A 17,765-nucleotide genomic window follows, 5' to 3' on the forward strand; every position below is an offset into this window, starting at 1 on the left:
GCTGGTGGAATACAGGGCTGGACTGGGACAAAAAAAGGGCCCTGGCATTTTTGCTCAGACCGGCCCACCACAATCGGTTGGACACAACCACCAACCAGTACACTATCCTTGCGGTCCCTGCAGGGCCGTCGATGGCCGTAATTTAAATGGTTACATTAGAATATCCTATGTTGCAATTGAATAAGTGAACTCTGCTAGCTACAAAAACAGTGCAAAATAGCTTATGCTGTGTTATTTGACTTTAGCTGAGTGGCCATTGCAGTAACTTTTAAGTGACAATTTAACAAATGACAACCTGAAACTCAGACTCTCTAATAGCACCAACCGACAACGATTATGTTTGTTGCCTTATTATAATATTCATTAATTGAACGTCACACGCTAGAATTGGAGGAGGAAGGAGGTGGTTCCGACTCGATAAAATGTTTGAACTCTTTAGGACAGAGAAACAGATCTTTATTATTGGAATACTACCGAAGAGTAACGTATGGTGATGGTGACTCTCTGTAGCTGTCCACACTAAAGTAAACCCAAGAAAAAAACTCAATATTCAGAAATAACCCCTATGCTTGTGTTATATATCAATTATATTATTATAATTGTTACAACTCCTTTTTACGTTTTAAAAAAAATAAATTTATCATTCAGGTGGGAAACGAATCGTGGGAGGAGTTTCACAAACAGGAAGGAGACAGCCTTTAGGTTTCGTTTCTTGGGTGGAGTCGCAGGACTTTGCAGAGCAAACGGAGTTTTACGCCCGCTGGAGTTTGACAAAGCTGGAGGAGCAGCACTGATCTGCATCTTTAACCTTCTCGCTACAGGTAAACGTTAGAATGTGTATCACGTCTTTGAGGATGTCAATCATCGCGGGTGACTCTTATTGACCGCCTGAAAGCTGTAAGATCTTCACCGTGAACAACGAGCTGAAGGCTGCAACGCGCGTGTGTCTCAGTAAAGTAAACGGACCCTCAAACATTTTCCTTCCGACTCTTCTCCCTTTCACTCCAAATTGATGTTACCGCCGACACAGATTAATTGACTATCAAAATAGCAATTTTTCTGGATAATTGATTATTTGAATTGTATTTATATAAACTGATGAAGTCTGAATCTTTTCTATAAATAATTCCTTGAGATTGCTAATAACGGTTTCATTACTCATTGTTTCCATTCAGTGAAATATGATTCTCTGAAGTTGCAGTAGTTGATTTAAAATGTGACAATTTGCTTAACTTCCAGTTTCCGTTCGTGGCCATGGATGATTTTGTCCGTGATAAATTAACTGAATGGGGTCTCCGCAAGTGGATAGAAAGATTTGAAGGTAAAGTAATACTATGCCTCTTTTTTAGGGCATAGATGTTATACACTATTTATATTACCTACCAATACTGAAACATCTACAGAATGAATTCAACTATTGGAAGATTTTCTCAATCGGGAAATGAAAAAATAGTCTCTGAACCAAAAGTGTTCTTCTTCTATTTATTTCTCGCGAGGGAATCAAAGTTTCAGCAACAAAACAAAAAGGCCTAGGGAGCCTTCGAATGTATAGACACAACATATTACTCACTACATTAAACATTAATTTGTGTTTCTTTTGTTCAGACAGTTCTCTTGGGGCCGTGGAACTTAATTTGTCACTTTTTAAACTCATGATCAGCTTTAGACAGCTTTAGACAACATTACACCATGAAACATGAAACAAGTGTTTACTAATCTTTGCCATCCGTCAGAGAATACAAAAGCACCAAAGAGAAAACGACGACAATTTAAAGTGTTGTGTTCAAAAATTCTGTGGGTAGCCTTAAAGCAGAATCCGAGATAAAAAAGTTACAATCAAAGAGATTTAAAAAAAATAGTTGTGATACAGTATATTTCTTGAAACGAGGACTACTCAAGCCTCAGCAGTCCTCAGGCTATTAACAGCTGTCTGCCAACAGTTGCTGAGGATGTTAAGCTTGTGAGCCACAAACAAAGGATAACGTCACATTATATACGTTTTTCATCACACAGGCATCATTGGTTAAACATGCTGGTGTTTGATTTATTATAACTGTCCATTTTGTGGTTTTAATGCATTAGTTTCCACAAATGCCGGTGTTGTTTTGTACAACTTGGTATCTGGTATGGTCTCTATTTATTTTGATTTACTGAGGGGGCCACTTCTGAACTCCCTGCATTCCTAATGGGGTAATAAAAACTACTCTTTCTGTGTCTTTGTGTGTTACGAATACACTTTGTCCTAAGGCTCCCTGCTCCTAATTGTTGACATCCTTCTGAGCATAATAATTTACATGTAGACATTATTTAATAACCAGTGTGTGTTTATTATAAAACACATGATATTAAAGTTGTTTATTTACACTAGAAGTGCTTGAATTTATAATACATTTATAATAAAATAACGCATTCCTACATAAACATTTTTAATATATATGGTACATGTATGCATTTCTACAAACGGGACATATTAATTAAGCCAAGTAGCCTTTATCTTGTAATTTATTTTTGCTCGACTGAGATTACATTTTGACATTTTTAATTACAGAAGAAGAAGTTGACAGGGAAAGTTTTTACTGTCTGGATGATCAACAAATTGCCAAATTGATCCCAAAACTGGGACCACAGGCAAAATTCAAGAAGAAGTTGTTAAAGGTAAGGTTCTGTACTGTAAACACAATTTACACAAATACTTAATTCATAATTTAGGAGCACAGAATTCATGACGAATAATGGATAATAATACCTCATTAACAATAATAGAATGTGCTTGAATTTTAATATTTATTTACTATTACGGATTTAAAAGGAACAAAACACAGCAAATCCAGATACAGCTGATGCGTCTGCTCAAGTAAGTTGAATAAAGTTTCCAGCACTCAGGTATCATCAGGCATTTATTATGAATATATATTAATTTATTTTAAAACCTACGTTCACCATCAGGTCATTCCGTTCACCAGTAGAACAAGTAATGAAGGTGAGATGTATTTTGTCTTATCAATTACATGTTGTGAGAGAGGCGGATGCAACAAACTTTTTCTTATTCCTTTTTTTTTCCACCTCTGAACAGAAAATCCCCAAAAAGGAAAGAGAAAGTCTGATCTCCAGGGCGAGTCCAATCAACAGCAACCACTGATTAAGAAACGACGACCGGGATCCTACTCAGGTATTTATAATACTTTCCAAACAATGACATCCTCCAACTTACCAAAGGGTTAACAATTCTATGTAATAACATTTTTACTCACTAACAATGCTGCCTTGGGTAATTTTACCAAACAACCACAATCAGTCTACACACACACGCAGGTATCCATAGCAACGCTATACTTCAAAACCTGTGGCCTTTAACTGTTTTATTGTTTTAAAAGCAAGGCCAGTGTTGATCCTTTGATAACATCCCAAGGTAGAATCCTGATGATACTCTGGAGCTTCCTAAATGGACCTGGCAGAGAAAGTTCATCTCACGCTTTAGCTTCTTCCCTCATTGTGCATTACCGCTTACTCAACTCACTGGTTCATGGTTCCTGCTGAATAGTTCTTTATATTCACTCCGACAGAAGAAATTATACTGGCTGATGTGAAGGAGATAATGGGACGTGTCCTAAAGACAATACCTCGTGAAGAAAACAACCTGAATGACTTTCTGAGGTAAGAATCAAGTTTACTCAATTCTCACATCAATATGTTATCTGGGCTTGGTTCCGCTCAAGGGACCGATTTCATTAAGAGATTTAAGACTTGCAGGCCATCATGGGTTAGACCCGCTGTCTGTAAGTATGTCCATTTTCACAAATGTCTTGAGGGAAATCTTTTAAAATGATCCACAAATATTCACTTTTCAATTTCTATTGAATTTCAATTGAATTTCAGACAAATATCTATCAAGATAAAATTATTAAGATATTTTGGAAAATCATGAATGTAAACTATAACTTGATTGTTTGTCTGAGGAATTCAGTCGTGAGGCGGTAATCCTAGTTTTCTATTTGAAAAAAAGTCTGAATTTACCAACAATTGACAGAGAATTACAGTAATTCTACTGAAGAAGGTACAATATGCTGAGGAGGCCTGTTCCTAGACAAATCTATTTCTTTCTTTTCTATTTTGACATATTGTTTGTTTTAAAGTGTTTTAATATTTGTGAAACAAAAAACAACCCACACTACAACAGGAAAAAAATCCACGATTTGGAGACGGACGAGAGGGAGGTGGTCGGCGTCTTTGGCAGAACCGGAGATGGAAAGAGCTATTTGATAAATGCCGTCATTGGATTGAAGAACTTCTTGCCCTCTGGAAGCGTCATTGCATGTACATCAGTCCTGATTAAAGTGGAGGCTAACATGCAGAACTCAAAGTATGAAGCAATCATTGAGTTTATTACAAAAGAGGTAAAAACAAGTTTAATATTTTTGTTTACTTAAAGCTTTTTAAAAAGGCCTGATGTGGCTTCATGAATACAATTGTTGATTACACTGCATGCAATTTAACAAAGTAATATGTTTTTTTCCATTTCATTTAGGAGTGGAGAGATGAGTTGTGGTTCTTAAAAAAATTCTATCTTGAAAATGCGGAAGATGCCACAGAATATAGGGACATTGCTGAAAAGCTGTCAGCGCTGTATGGAGAAGACTGGAAAGAAAAATCTCCTGATGACCTCATGGATGAAAAATATTTCAGAGAGATCCCAGAATTCCTCCTTTCCAAGGAGAAGATTTTGACAGCTGATAAAGTAAGACTAAACATTAGACTAAACAAAAGCCCTCTGTTTTGTCTGAGCGAGTGAAATGTTATTTGTGTATTATGTAAACTGCATGCTGCTTGGCCATTCCAGGTAAGTCAAGTTATTAGTTTGACAAATGTAAAAGTAAAATCAGAATGTGATTTTATCTACTTTTAAAAAGAGTGGCCTTCATCCGCCTGTCCTCCATCACTGCAAATCCACAAAAAATGTACCTTTTATTATCATGAAGACGTACATTGAGATTAATTGACGTCTTAAATTAAATTAAATATCAATACTGCTTTTGTTTCCAGCTAATAACTTTAGTTTAAATCCATCAACTCCCAACTAGTCTTATCCCTCATTTTTTCAAACATTGAAATTATGAATATTTTTATAGATATTTTCTAAATCAAGACAAAACTGAGGTGATTATCTTTGGTGCCCTTAATGAAAGACATAGAATGATTGATCTCCATAACTCATTCTGATGTAAAGTTAATCATCAAACTGGAGGCTGCCGACAGTCAAAATTCAAATCCTAACTAGCTGCCTAATGCTACAATGATAAACATACTTCCTGTGGTGGAAACCTCTGGATTAAGCCCTCGTGAGACATCAAAAAGATCTTAAACTTGCTTGTGATCAAGTATTTATCACCAACTATCATATAGAAAAATAATCAATGCAAGCCGTAAGTTCAGACAGAAGTCTTTTTAGCTGAAAAGGGACAGATTGTTTCTTCCTCCTCAGAGGAGCAGGAAGATCTGACCAAGCTTCTTGGTTTAATACACATCAGAAAGGTCTGTGTTGCCTAATGAGAAGGACTGAAAAAGGGGAACAGGTGTGGAGGAATACACACTTCGATTCCTCCCCTTCCCCTCTTAGTGTGGCGATGGACAATCATTGTTTAAAAGTCAGAAGACAATAAAACACTGCCTTTGTAAATCAGTTTGGTCCAGAATGTAGGTCCCTGAGGTAATGAGAGAAAACACACTGTTACGCCTGCTCCCTAGAAGGGAGGGGACTGCTGATACGCCGCTGGTCAAGGACCAAGTGTGTCACCAACCGGGGCCTGTGGGGGTCGTGGTGTAAGCAGGACACAAACCGTTTTTACCGTGTATTTGTTATTTATTTGTTTCTATTTACACGGATTACAGGGAGAAGGGCTGGACAAGACCAAAACAACAAAACAAACAAAAAATACACAGGCTTATTCCTAGGTGCTAGTGCTGTAGTTTTAGCACGCTAACCAAAAGATACAGGAGGTGGTCTGCCCAGGTCTAAGCTAGTGTTTCTAGACAGAGACTCACTGCGGGTGATGTATGCCCATGGGCCTCTAGTCTAGCCACAACGGCTCCCTTCCCCCTGGGACGAAAAGGAGAACAAAAAGAACACGGTCATTAGTACAAAAAACAATCCAAAACCACACTGACAAACACAACTTCCTGACCATACAATAGTACATGGAGCCAGAGCCAGCGAGACTCCTCGGGCCTCAAGACTGTGGCCTTTTGAGCTCCAAACCAGGTGCAGCCACTAACGATCCTGGGTCCGCAGCCAATCAGGGGGGGGGGGTGGTAAATCCTGTCAATTAAGAGCACACACATACACACAAGCAACTTCAACAACAAATGCACATACACACATACAAGGCCCTGCTGTGGAACACAGGGCCGTAACACGCCCTCCCCCACAACAGCTGCAAAACCCCAGCTTGTACATGTACAGTACAATTTTCCGCTTTACCCTCACTGGTAAGCCCGGGATAGAGTGTCAGCTACCACGTTTGCAGACCCCTTTACGTGTGATATGGCCAAGTTGTACCCCTGCACGATCAGAGCCCACCGCATGAGGCGGCGGTTCTGGTTGTACATTTGCCTAAGAAAGGTAAGAGGGTTATGGTCAGTGAAGACCATAACAGGGACGTTACTTGAGCCAACGTAGACTTCGAAGAACTGGAGTGCCAAAAGTAAGGCAAGCGTCTCTTGCTCAATTGTCGAATACCGTTTTTGACACGGGCTGAACTTTTTGGAAAAGAAGCTAATTGGACGATCCACACCATCGTCACCCTCCTGTAGTAGGACTGCACCTGCTCCCACGATACAGGCATCAATTTCTAGTTTAAATGGTTTGTCGAAGTCGGGGGCAGCTAAAACCGGAGCGTTGCATAGCAATGCTTTCGCTGACTCAAACGCGGAGGTACACTCTGGTGACCACTTGAAAGTTACTTTCGGGCTCAGCAAGGATGTCGGGGGATACTACGGTTGAGAAGTTCCTGCAGAATGTTCTGTAGTATCCCACCATTCCCAGAAAACGTCGCAGCTGCCGGCGAGTGTTCGGAGTGGGAAAGTTCGCTATTGCCTCAACCTTGCTAGCAATGGGGCGCACTTGTCCACGTCCCACCTGCTTCCCAAGATAAGTCACCGTTGCTTTTCCGAATTCGCACTTTGCTAGATTGAGCGTCAATGAAGCGCCCTCTAGCCGCTGGAATACTGACCGCAGCGTGGCAAGATGTTCAACCCAGGTGCGTGAATGGATCACCAAGTCGTCAAGGTAAGCTGTGCAATTCGGGAGGTCTTTAAACACAATGTTAACTAGGCGTTGGAACGTGGCGGGTGCATTACACATCCCAAATGGCATGACTGTGTATTGCACAAAGTTGTCTGGTGTCACAAAGGCCGATATATTAGACGCTCTTTGGGTTAAAGGCACCTGCCAGTAACCTTTAAGCAAGTCCAGTTTACTCACGTATGCTGCGGAGCCAATGCGATCGATGCAATCCTCCAAGCGGGGTAATGGAAACGAATCCGGCACAGTCACAGAGTTGATTTTGCGGTAGTCTGTACACAAGCGGGACGTACCGTCTGGCTTGGGGACTAGTATGCACGGAGAACTCCACGGGCTGTAGCTGGGTTTTGCCATTCCATTCTGCAACAAGTAATCCACTTCACTCTTCATTATTTCTCTTATGTGTGTTAACCCGATACGGGTGCTGGCGAATAGGTCGAGTGTTTCCAACGTCTACGTCGTGCTCCAAAACAGAGGTGCGGCTTGGTACTTCGCCGAATACTTTGAGAAAGGAATGTATTAGTGCGGTGAGTTCTTCAGTTTGTCTCTGGTCTAAATGTCCCATTAGGGACGGTAGTTTTTGTAGCATTTCCGGGTTGTTGAGTCGTTTACACTGTTGTAATGTATTGCGTGTTACTAACCCATCCTCGTCGTTTTCCTTCCAGTCCCCCTCAGGTATGGGCACCACTAGTGCTGCGCTGGTGAAGGTGGGCAGAACTGGTCCTTGGGGAGACACGTCAGGAACGTCACGTTTACGGTAAGACTTGAGCATGTTGATATGACACAGACGGGAGGAGCGTCTGCGGTCCGGGGTTTTAATTATATAGTTAGTGTCACTTATTTTTTTTTCGACAATATAAGGCCCAGTAAACCTGGCCGAGAGAGACGAACCAGGTACGGGTAGGAGAACGAGTACCTGCTCCCCTGGCACAAAAGAGCGGTCCTTTGTCTTTCTGTCATACTGCACCTTCATGCGTTCCTGAGAGGTAGAGAGGGACTCTCTGGCCACTGAGCACGCGATATGCAGCCTCTCCCGCATCTCACTAACATAGTCCAGCACATTTCGAGGGGAGCTACTGGACACTTCAGATAACAAGTGCTCCTTCAGAACTTTCATCGGACCTCGTGGCGTATGACCGAAAACCAGATCAGCGGGACTGAATCCTAATGATTCCTGGATGGTCTCTCTGACAGCGAACAGAACAAAGGGGACTCCCTCGTCCCAACTAGTATTTGTCTCCACACAGTATTTTCTTAGCATCGTCTTCAAGGTCTGGTGCCAGCGCTCTAGAGCCCCCTGGCTCTCTGGATGGTACGCGCTGGAGACCTGATGTGTGATAGACAGATTCTTCATTGTAGCAGCGAACAACTTGGACATGAAGTTAGTACCTTGGTCAGTTTGGATCACTTTCGGGAGTCCAAATGTGGAGAAGAACTTCATCAGGGCTTTAATGATGGTTTTGGTCGTTATTGTTCGGAGGGGGATGGCTTCTGGGTACCGTGTAGCACTGCACATAATAGTGAGAAGGTACTGGTTACCTGCTCGTGTCTTCGGTAGTGGGCCCACACAGTCCACTATCACTCGGTCGAACGGTTCTCCAATCACAGGAATTGGATGAAGTGGCACGGGAGGAACAGGTTGGTTCACCTTTCCTATTAGTTGGCACACATGACAGGTTCTGCAGTATTTGACAACATCAGATTTTAAACCTGGCCAGAAAAAGTACCTGAGAATTCGGTTGTATGTTTTTGTTATCCCTAGATGTCCTGCCCATCCAGGATCATGAGCCAACGACAGTATTTGCGGTCGTAGCGGTGAAGGAACAACTACCTGCTGAACAACATCCCAGTCCTCACCGGTTTTGTGTGCTGTCCAACTGCGCATTAGAACTCCCTCCTTCACTGAATAGGCAGCACCCTGCAGGCCTGTTTCTCCAGGGGCCTCTATTGCATCAAAACACTTCCTCAGACTGGTATCCGCTTTCTGCCACTCAATTAGCTTTTCCACTGCTAAGGATGGGAGAACGTCCTGTAACTGACTGGCGCAGACATCTTCCCTCATTGTAGGCAGAGTGGCCTGTACCTCAGGCTTTGGTTCCTCACCCCTAACCTGCTCAAAGACCGAATCCGACAAATCCACCACCTCCCCTTCCCCCCTGGACTGTGCTCTTGTTAGGACACAAGCCGGGAAAACATGTGGAAACTGTTTAACAATAAACACATCTGCATCTTTTGTTTCAGGTGTTTCTATTACCTCTAGGACCGGAGATACCCTACCCCCAGCGATGTCGTTACCCAGCAACAGAGTTACCCCCTCCACCGGTAACTTGGGCACGACGCCAACCCGGAAACGTCCTGAAATGAGCTCTGACTTTAAGTGTAACCAGTGTAACGGTACACAGATGGGGTTAGTTTCAATCCCACACAGGAGAACATTAGATCCACAGTAATTAAGGTCAGACCAGGGCAACGCGTCTTTACAGATTACGGATTGTGCTGCACCGGTGTCTCGTAAGATTTTGACTAAAGTGTGGTCCTCTGGTTCTCCAGTGATAGAAACACTCCCAACTGACACAAATGGAGCATACCTAGGATCCGGCTCAGCTCCAACCATCTTGTCCGCAGCAACAGCGTCTAGGCGAGGAGTAGACTGGATAAGACCGACACTTTTCTTGCTGCGGGGTGGGGACTGAGAGGTCTTTGTTTTCAGAACCGCACAATCTGAAATCAAGTGGCCCACTTCATGACAGTAAAAACACTCTCTTTTTTCTGTGAGTCTTCTGGCGGGGTCAAGTGAAGACCGGCGTGCCCAAGACGTCGATGGGACGACAGTATGAGATCCACTAAACACAGTTTTGTGGGTCAGAGCATATTCGTCCGCCATAACAGCGGCCTGGGTCAACTTCTCTACCTTCCGCTCATTCAAGTACACCACTAGGTGCTCAGATAAGTGGTTCTTGAATTCTTCTAATAAAACGAGCTCTTTCAGATCCAACAAAGTTGTTACCTTGCTCGCTGCACACCAGCGCTCAAATAGAGACTCCTTGTCCCTAGCAAACTCCACAAATGTACGACTCCCCACTTTCTTGTGAGACCTGAAGCGTTGCCTGTAGGCTTCAGGTACTAACTCGTAGGCTCTAAGTACTGTTGCTTTAACCACATCATACTGCAAACTGTCTTCCAGGGAAAGCGCTGCGACCACTTCCTGGCCCTTCCCAGACAGCTTGCACTGCACGAGAAGAGGCCACACCTCCTTTGGCCATTGCAGAGCGACGGCTACACGCTCAAATGCTACGAAGTAGCGGTCTACTTCGGTCTCCCTAAACGGTGGAACCATCGGAACGTTTTGGCTCACCTTAAATGGAGGTGGCTCACGTGGCCCTGAGGGTGAGACCCCTACACCTGCCTCGAGCTCCATCTGCCTAATTTTTATTCTGACCTCCTTATCTGCTTCTATTTTTCTGAGTTCCAACTCAAATTCATATCTTTTCCTCTCTTCTCTGTCTTTCAGTTCTGCCTGAAGACGTGCCATCTGTTTACGCAGCTTGTCTACCTCCCCTACCTCAGATCCACCTGCCACTGGGGAAAACGGAAGAAACTTTGGCAGCGTCCAAGGAGCTGGAGCCTCTTTACGCTCCCCACTGTCCACCGGCGGTGTGGGAGAGGAGACTCCTGCGGTCCTTTCCTCGGCACCCTCTACGGGATCCTCCTCGTCCAGGGACATGACGCCTGCCTCTTCTAGATCCAATAAATAATGCTTGATTTGTTCTACAATCTCAGCCTTTAAAGCTTGTTCACTGACACGTAGCTTGTAGTGCTCAGCTATTTTTTTTAGCTCTTCCTTGCGCATTCTCGTTAGGAGACCTAAAGTAGGGTTCTCCAAGAACGTTGCTAGGGTGAGGGTAGCCATCTGTACACAATAAAAATTTGCACCTGAGTAACACCACCTAACTAACCAGTATCCAGTCCAACTACACGAGTCTGCTTACACCACACCGTACATGCCCCAATTATTGACCACAGAAAGATCCTCTCAGCAGCAGCGGGCCAACAGAGATCCCGGACGAGCCCCCACTTGTTACGCCTGCTCCCTAGAAGGGAGGGGACTGCTGATACGCCGCTGGTCAAGGACCAAGTGTGTCACCAACCGGGGCCTGTGGGGGTCGTGGTGTAAGCAGGACACAAACCGTTTTTACCGTGTATTTGTTATTTATTTGTTTCTATTTACACGGATTACAGGGAGAAGGGCTGGACAAGACCAAAACAACAAAACAAACAAAAAATACACAGGCTTATTCCTAGGTGCTAGTGCTGTAGTTTTAGCACGCTAACCAAAAGATACAGGAGGTGGTCTGCCCAGGTCTAAGCTAGTGTTTCTAGACAGAGACTCACTGCGGGTGATGTATGCCCATGGGCCTCTAGTCTAGCCACAACGGCTCCCTTCCCCCTGGGACGAAAAGGAGAACAAAAAGAACACGGTCATTAGTACAAAAAACAATCCAAAACCACACTGACAAACACAACTTCCTGACCATACAATAGTACATGGAGCCAGAGCCAGCGAGACTCCTCGGGCCTCAAGACTGTGGCCTTTTGAGCTCCAAACCAGGTGCAGCCACTAACGATCCTGGGTCCGCAGCCAATCAGGGGGGGGGGGTGGTAAATCCTGTCAATTAAGAGCACACACATACACACAAGCAACTTCAACAACAAATGCACATACACACATACAAGGCCCTGCTGTGGAACACAGGGCCGTAACACACACAGTTCAGGGAGAGGTCACTAAGTTAGTGAGAGACTCATAGTGTGCATGAGATGAACTCTCCCACAACACTTACTATACCCGATATCTAAGGCATTGTCTAAATGTAGTCATCATTCATCATTTTACCCAAAACTTTACTTTTATATTCACTTCTGCTTTAGAATTTAATATGTATTCACCAAAAATTAGCTTTTGCTTCTAATGTTTTTTTTTTGCCATTAGTAAAACAGTTTGAAGTTTGAGTCTGTGGTTACGAGTAACATCGCCTGAATTGATCTCATTTTACTATTTATTGCAGGCTAAAGAGCTACGTGACAAATTAATCCGATACACAAGAAGCAACCCAGATGACGCAGAAAATAAAGGCACAAGGAGGTGGTATTGGCCGCTAGTGAAGTGTGTGACCATCAAGGTGCCAGATGCTGATCTTCTGAAGCATGTCACACTGGTGGATCTTCCTGGAAATGGGGACAGTAACAAGAGCAGAGACAAGATGTGGAAAACGGTAATTCATCACATGCAATGCTTTTTATTGTGTGTTACTGTGCTGTCTGCAAACTGTGACTTTGTATTATTGCAAAGAGCTGATAACCATCATAATGGACTTGTTGTCGTATCCGTTCAGGTTGTTGGAAGTTGTTCCACTATCTGGATCGTGACTGACATCAATCGAGCTGCATCAGACAAAGAAGCCTGGGAAATCCTGAAAGATGACTGCAGCTACATGGGAAATGGTGGCCAGTGTAATGAGATTCACTTCATCTGCACCAAGTCGGATTGTCATTCAGATGCAGAAGACATGTAAGTGGTTTAAGATGCCAAAAGTACATATGCATGTGTGTTAAAGTTATTAGGAGGAATTGTAAGTGGTTATAAAACAGTCTCAGTAATAATTCTCATGCCTCTATATGACCAATATTAGAAATCAAGACCATCAGCATGAAAATGATTTTCTACATATTCATTTGTAATGCTGCTCATCAGTTCTTTCAAGAGAATTCATTTAGAAAACTAACCAATTTAAATTAATATTCTGTAACTTTGTATTTATTATGAACAACTCACCTCATTTTTAACCGAAAACATTTCATTGAGATCACAGAACTCTAAAATGAACTGATGCACAATTGAATGGTGGATAGTTACAGCTACAGGTTGAACAGAGATTTTTTAGTCTTTTGGATGCGGAAAAAAAGTGAATTTAATGTTTCACTTCTCCAAAACCTGTTTGAGGTGGAAATTAATAGGAACGTTTTCATTTAGTTCAGAAGCTGGTATTCATGCTTTCATCTTGAAAAGAAACCAACAAGCCAAAGCCAAAGTGAAACAAGAATTCAACCAACTAAAGGAGGTTAAGGTGAGTATTGTAGAATGAAAGCAAGTTTATCACAAATTGTCTACAGCTGCAAACTTAACTTAAAACCAGAACGTTTTCTTTACAGAAACACTTCAGTGAGGAAAGTTTCAAAGTCTTCACAGTGAGCTCTGTAGAGTTTCTAAATCAGAAATATTTAAATCAAGAAGAAACTGGTAGGGGAAGTCTACATATATGAGCACATTTTGATTTACTTTATTCTAACAAAACAAATAAAATGAATGATTGAATTGTGGACACTTTTTTACAGAAATACCCAAACTTCAGGAGATCCTGCAGGAGCTCAATGACTGTCACAAAGAGACGTTGAACTACGTGTCCGGAGCCCACGGGATCCTCTCTCTGATTCAAGGGGCCAGCCTTGGAGGAGGAGTAAGATCAAGTGACACATCTCATCTTTGATTTTAATCACCGTTCATGTTGACAGAATATAATGAGAAAACATCGTGAAGTAAAAGACAGACGTCCTAAATGTGTTCCATACTTAAATTTTAGCAATCGAGTCAGTTGTTTTCCTCAATGGTTTTTCTTCAGAGAGCCTGCATAACCAAAGTAATTTAAGGGGTGTCTCGCTCAAAATAAAATAACATTATGGTTCCATTGCTTTGAATGCTGAATGTGTTTTTGTTTATTACAGGCTGAAAAAAAGAAAGCTGTGTGCACAATCCTTGAAAAAAAGATGAGAGATGAAGTTGATACAGTCAGGAAACAAATGAAAGAAACTTTCCAGGCTTTTGAAAAGTGCCTCAGTGACGGAGTTGAGGAATCTGAACGTTCCTGTGAAAAGGTCTTAGAGTCAGTGATAAATCCTGTAAGTATTTAAATTATAAAACTACATTTATAAATACATCATTATAACGGTTGTTCCACTTTACATTGTTAAAATGTTCATTTTATCTGTTTTGTTTCAGGGAAGGCCAGGAGGTGGTTTCCACCAGACACTGAAGTATTTAGTACAGAACGACGGCATCTACAAAGCAAAAAAAACTAAAAGTCAAAAAAAGAGGAAACAAATAAACCTCAACATGAAGTTATCTTCATACCTGACTGAGAGCATCGATGAGAAATTCAAGGAGACCTTCCCGTAAGAAATAACTTAACAAAGACATAAAACCCTGTGCAGGCTGGTTGTACAAACTATCCCTGGAACAACAGTTCATACATTATGCAGTTATAACAGTTATGTGATATAATACATACATTTATATTACAATTGAAATGCAAACTTGTCAATGCTGTTCATGAAACATTTCAACTTTTTAACATGTTTCAGAAATGAAGTAAATTGTGGACCATTCAATGGAAAAATCAATTCGTTTTCACTTGGCACAAAGAGGATGAAAATGAAGCCAGAGTACGAAGATGTCAAACTTCAACTGGAATTCCTCAATGCAGAGGTAAAGGAAGAGAAGTGTACCAGTAGTCCATTGTGTAGCTGTTAGTGCAGGTCAGAAAGGCCCAAGTAGAAGGCTGAGAAGAGAGGAGACACAAGAGGAGCCTCATTTTTAGATTATCTTGATTGGATTCAAAATGTGTGAATCTTTAATATTCTCTCTCAGGAAGATAAGATGAAGAAGAAACTCATCAAAGTCATCCGTGAACGTAAGAAAATGATCTACAGCAGTCTGATGACAACAGTTGAGGAATCAATGCAGAAATGCTATGATGGTACGATAAAAGATCAGAACATTTACAACATGACACTGACAACATGCACATTATTCATCAAAATGTAATTATAATTTTATTTAATTGACAAGCGTTTTCTTTTTTTATTGTAGATTCAAAAGAATTTACTGGAAAAAACTCGCTGAATAACATGAGGGAAACAATGAGGAAGCACGTTCAAGATTCAAAAAACATCATGTTTAAGAATGCTAAAAAGGTCATGTTGAACCAGCTGAGAGACTTGATGGTTTGTAACATTTTATCATACGTCAAACCATGAGGACATTTTAAACCTATTTTTATACCTTTATTTACGATTACTAATCAATATGTGTGTGTGTATATATATATATTCAGTATTATACAGTGAATAAGTGGAATATACTTCTTTTTTAATAGTGCTTTTGCACTAAAACGGTCGTTATTTTCTGAAATACATATAATCAGTGAGTGATGAAGATATTTATTCTAATTCAGAAAGATATCCTGGAAGACGTAAAAAAGACGTTGCAGGAGTCAATGGACCTGTCGCTTAAGACAGACGGTGACTCAATCCCAGGTAAAGGCAACAAAATAAAAACATGATCATCTCTAAAAATACTAAATATTTGTCAGCGAATTTCCAATTGTGTAAACTTGATGTTAACATTATGGTTTTTTAGATGTTACAGTGGAGCTTGGTATGGTGAAGAACCACCATGAAGAACTGAAGGGAAGCGCAGAATAAGACCAGTAGTTTGGTAAAAGCTGTTAAAATATCTACATACTGACTCTGGATTGATGTTGTGAATAACTCTAACATTGCTTTTCATCACTAGTGCCAGTCCACCAAGCTGCTCATCTTATTACAATTCTCTTTTATGTTTACTTTGACTTAGCTTGTGGTAAAAGACATTTATAGCGATTTGAGACTTTAATTTAAATGATTAAAGTTAAGATGCGGGCAGAAAATGTGTGTGTGTGTGGGGGGGGGGGTGAGCAGGATGTAACATTGTGGTTTAAGAGTACTGCTTTTCGCCACTTAGCCGCTATAATACATGCGTTTTCTGTCCAATTTTTAAGTGTATTTTAGTAGTTAATTGGTATTGAAACAAGAATGATTTTATGGGTGTTTTTTGTAAATACTGAACCTTTGTCTCAACGTGTACTGTTTGTTGAATTTGGCAACAATTTTATGCTTTTTAAACATTTCTTTCTTTCTTTTTTAAAGATAAAACTTGCTTTCTGCAAAATGTTTTTTAAATTTGTTAATTCATCTATCAAAGGTTAGAGGGAACTAGATGATTTTAATCAACCAACCCGCTTATCTAGTTTCTCATTATTTAGTGAATAATTGTTTGTCTTAATCTACATTCTACATCTGCATTGATAGTATTTTACACGGTAAACTCCAATAAAGTTCACTTTCAAAGTGTCACATGGGCTTCTTGGTTATTCATGTTTTTAAAAGGATCTTAAAGCTTCTTTATGTTCTCCTTAACATCACTTCTTATTATAAGATCAACAAATGATTTTCCAACATTGTTTTTGTCAAATATTTCATACTTGAACCTTATCCTCTAAGATCTGACTCATGATTACAATTTATTACAGTTCTCAAATACTGTATATATTTTAAAGGTGTGATAAATTATAACATAGTAGTTTATACCTGTTAGTAGACGTGTTCACACATTAGCCTCATGCTGGTGGAATAGAACCTAGAGTCCCACTCTTACTTTCACTCCTATATGAGATGCCAGTAGGCCTCCTGTCTGCATTTGATTCCTTTCAATGGATGTCTTTGTTTCTTCCTCTGCTATTTTCCTCTTCAGTTTTTGCATGCCGACCTGGGAAAGTGAATTGTGAACAGTGGCGGTTCTGGGCACGGGCGAACCGGGCAGTCGCCCGGGGCGGCATTTTTTCATGGCTCATGGGGGGCGGCAGGAGCACTTGAAAATCCTCTGCTCCGAGAAGCAGTTTTCTATCATCTATCGTTTCACTGTGTGGGGAATTGTCAGATTGGCGCCTCCTGCTGCTGGAGGTGCTGTGCACAGAAGCTGTGTGTTTGAGAAGGGGAAAAGGGAGGGGCGCACGGGGGACAGTTCACCTCTGGGTCACCCAAATGGAACGGTCGGATAAGGGGGGGAGCATGGGTCGGGGGATTCAGTGTTAACCCTCTATGCCATAAATGGGTATGTTGCCTAGAGGCAACATCATACCATAGAGTCTATGGTATGATGTTGCCTCTAGGCAACATACCCATTTTTGGCCTTCTACATTCTCACAATACATCCCCAATTATGATGCAATACTTTAAATAAGAGCCAGGACCATAAGGAACCAATAGCAAGCAGTGTTTGAATTTGTCATATGACTCTCTGGAGGTCTTTTTGAAAACTTTTTTTTGCTGAGTGCCCAACAAGGATCGGCTTAACCAATTCTCTCCACAAAAATGAGATGAAAAAGGCTTTTCCTGGCCTTTTTCAGTCTGGAAAAAAATGTTTTCACATTAATATGTAAGTACAGCTTAATTTCTAATAGTTTAATGTACTTGTAAGTAATGTAAAGTTGTTAAAATTCAAATGTTGCCTTGAGGCAACACCGTACTTAGACTCTCAATGCATTCATTCCAATTCCAGTTGTTGTACCACAATGGTACAATGTTGCCTGCAGGC

At 41.3% G+C, this 17,765-nt stretch overlaps 1 protein-coding gene across 1 annotated transcript; it reads left to right on the forward strand.

Annotated features, from left to right (window-relative positions):
- Positions 1-679: 679 nt before the first annotated feature.
- LOC134132910 (nuclear GTPase SLIP-GC-like) lies at positions 680-16,525 on the forward strand. Its single transcript, XM_062565855.1, has 21 exons — positions 680-821; positions 1,240-1,321; positions 2,549-2,655; positions 2,810-2,854; positions 2,947-2,980; positions 3,074-3,169; positions 3,564-3,654; positions 4,178-4,394; positions 4,526-4,735; positions 12,364-12,570; positions 12,691-12,866; positions 13,329-13,422; positions 13,508-13,595; positions 13,691-13,812; positions 14,078-14,251; positions 14,352-14,524; positions 14,714-14,837; positions 15,000-15,108; positions 15,222-15,355; positions 15,586-15,667; positions 15,771-16,525. The coding sequence occupies exons 2-21, from the start codon at positions 1,255-1,257 to the stop codon at positions 15,833-15,835; spliced, it is 2,415 nt and encodes an 804-aa protein (XP_062421839.1). The 5' UTR covers positions 680-821; positions 1,240-1,254; the 3' UTR covers positions 15,836-16,525.
- Positions 16,526-17,765: the final 1,240 nt, after the last annotated feature.

The sequence above is a fragment of the Pungitius pungitius genome, chromosome 12 (assembly GCF_949316345.1).
Source record: "Pungitius pungitius chromosome 12, fPunPun2.1, whole genome shotgun sequence".
In the NCBI taxonomy this organism is placed as follows: Eukaryota; Metazoa; Chordata; class Actinopteri; order Perciformes; family Gasterosteidae; genus Pungitius; species Pungitius pungitius.

Excerpts from the sequence above, each read along its gene's own strand:
- LOC134132910 (XM_062565855.1), top strand. The coding sequence starts at position 1,255 with ATGGATGATTTTGTCCGTGATAAATTAACTGAATGGGGTCTCCGCAAG. Across the intron at positions 13,423-13,507 it reads ACCAACTAAAGGAGGTTAAG|AAACACTTCAGTGAGGAAAG; the intron begins GTGAGTATTGTA and ends TTTTCTTTACAG. Across the intron at positions 15,668-15,770 it reads AGACGGTGACTCAATCCCAG|ATGTTACAGTGGAGCTTGGT; the intron begins GTAAAGGCAACA and ends ATGGTTTTTTAG.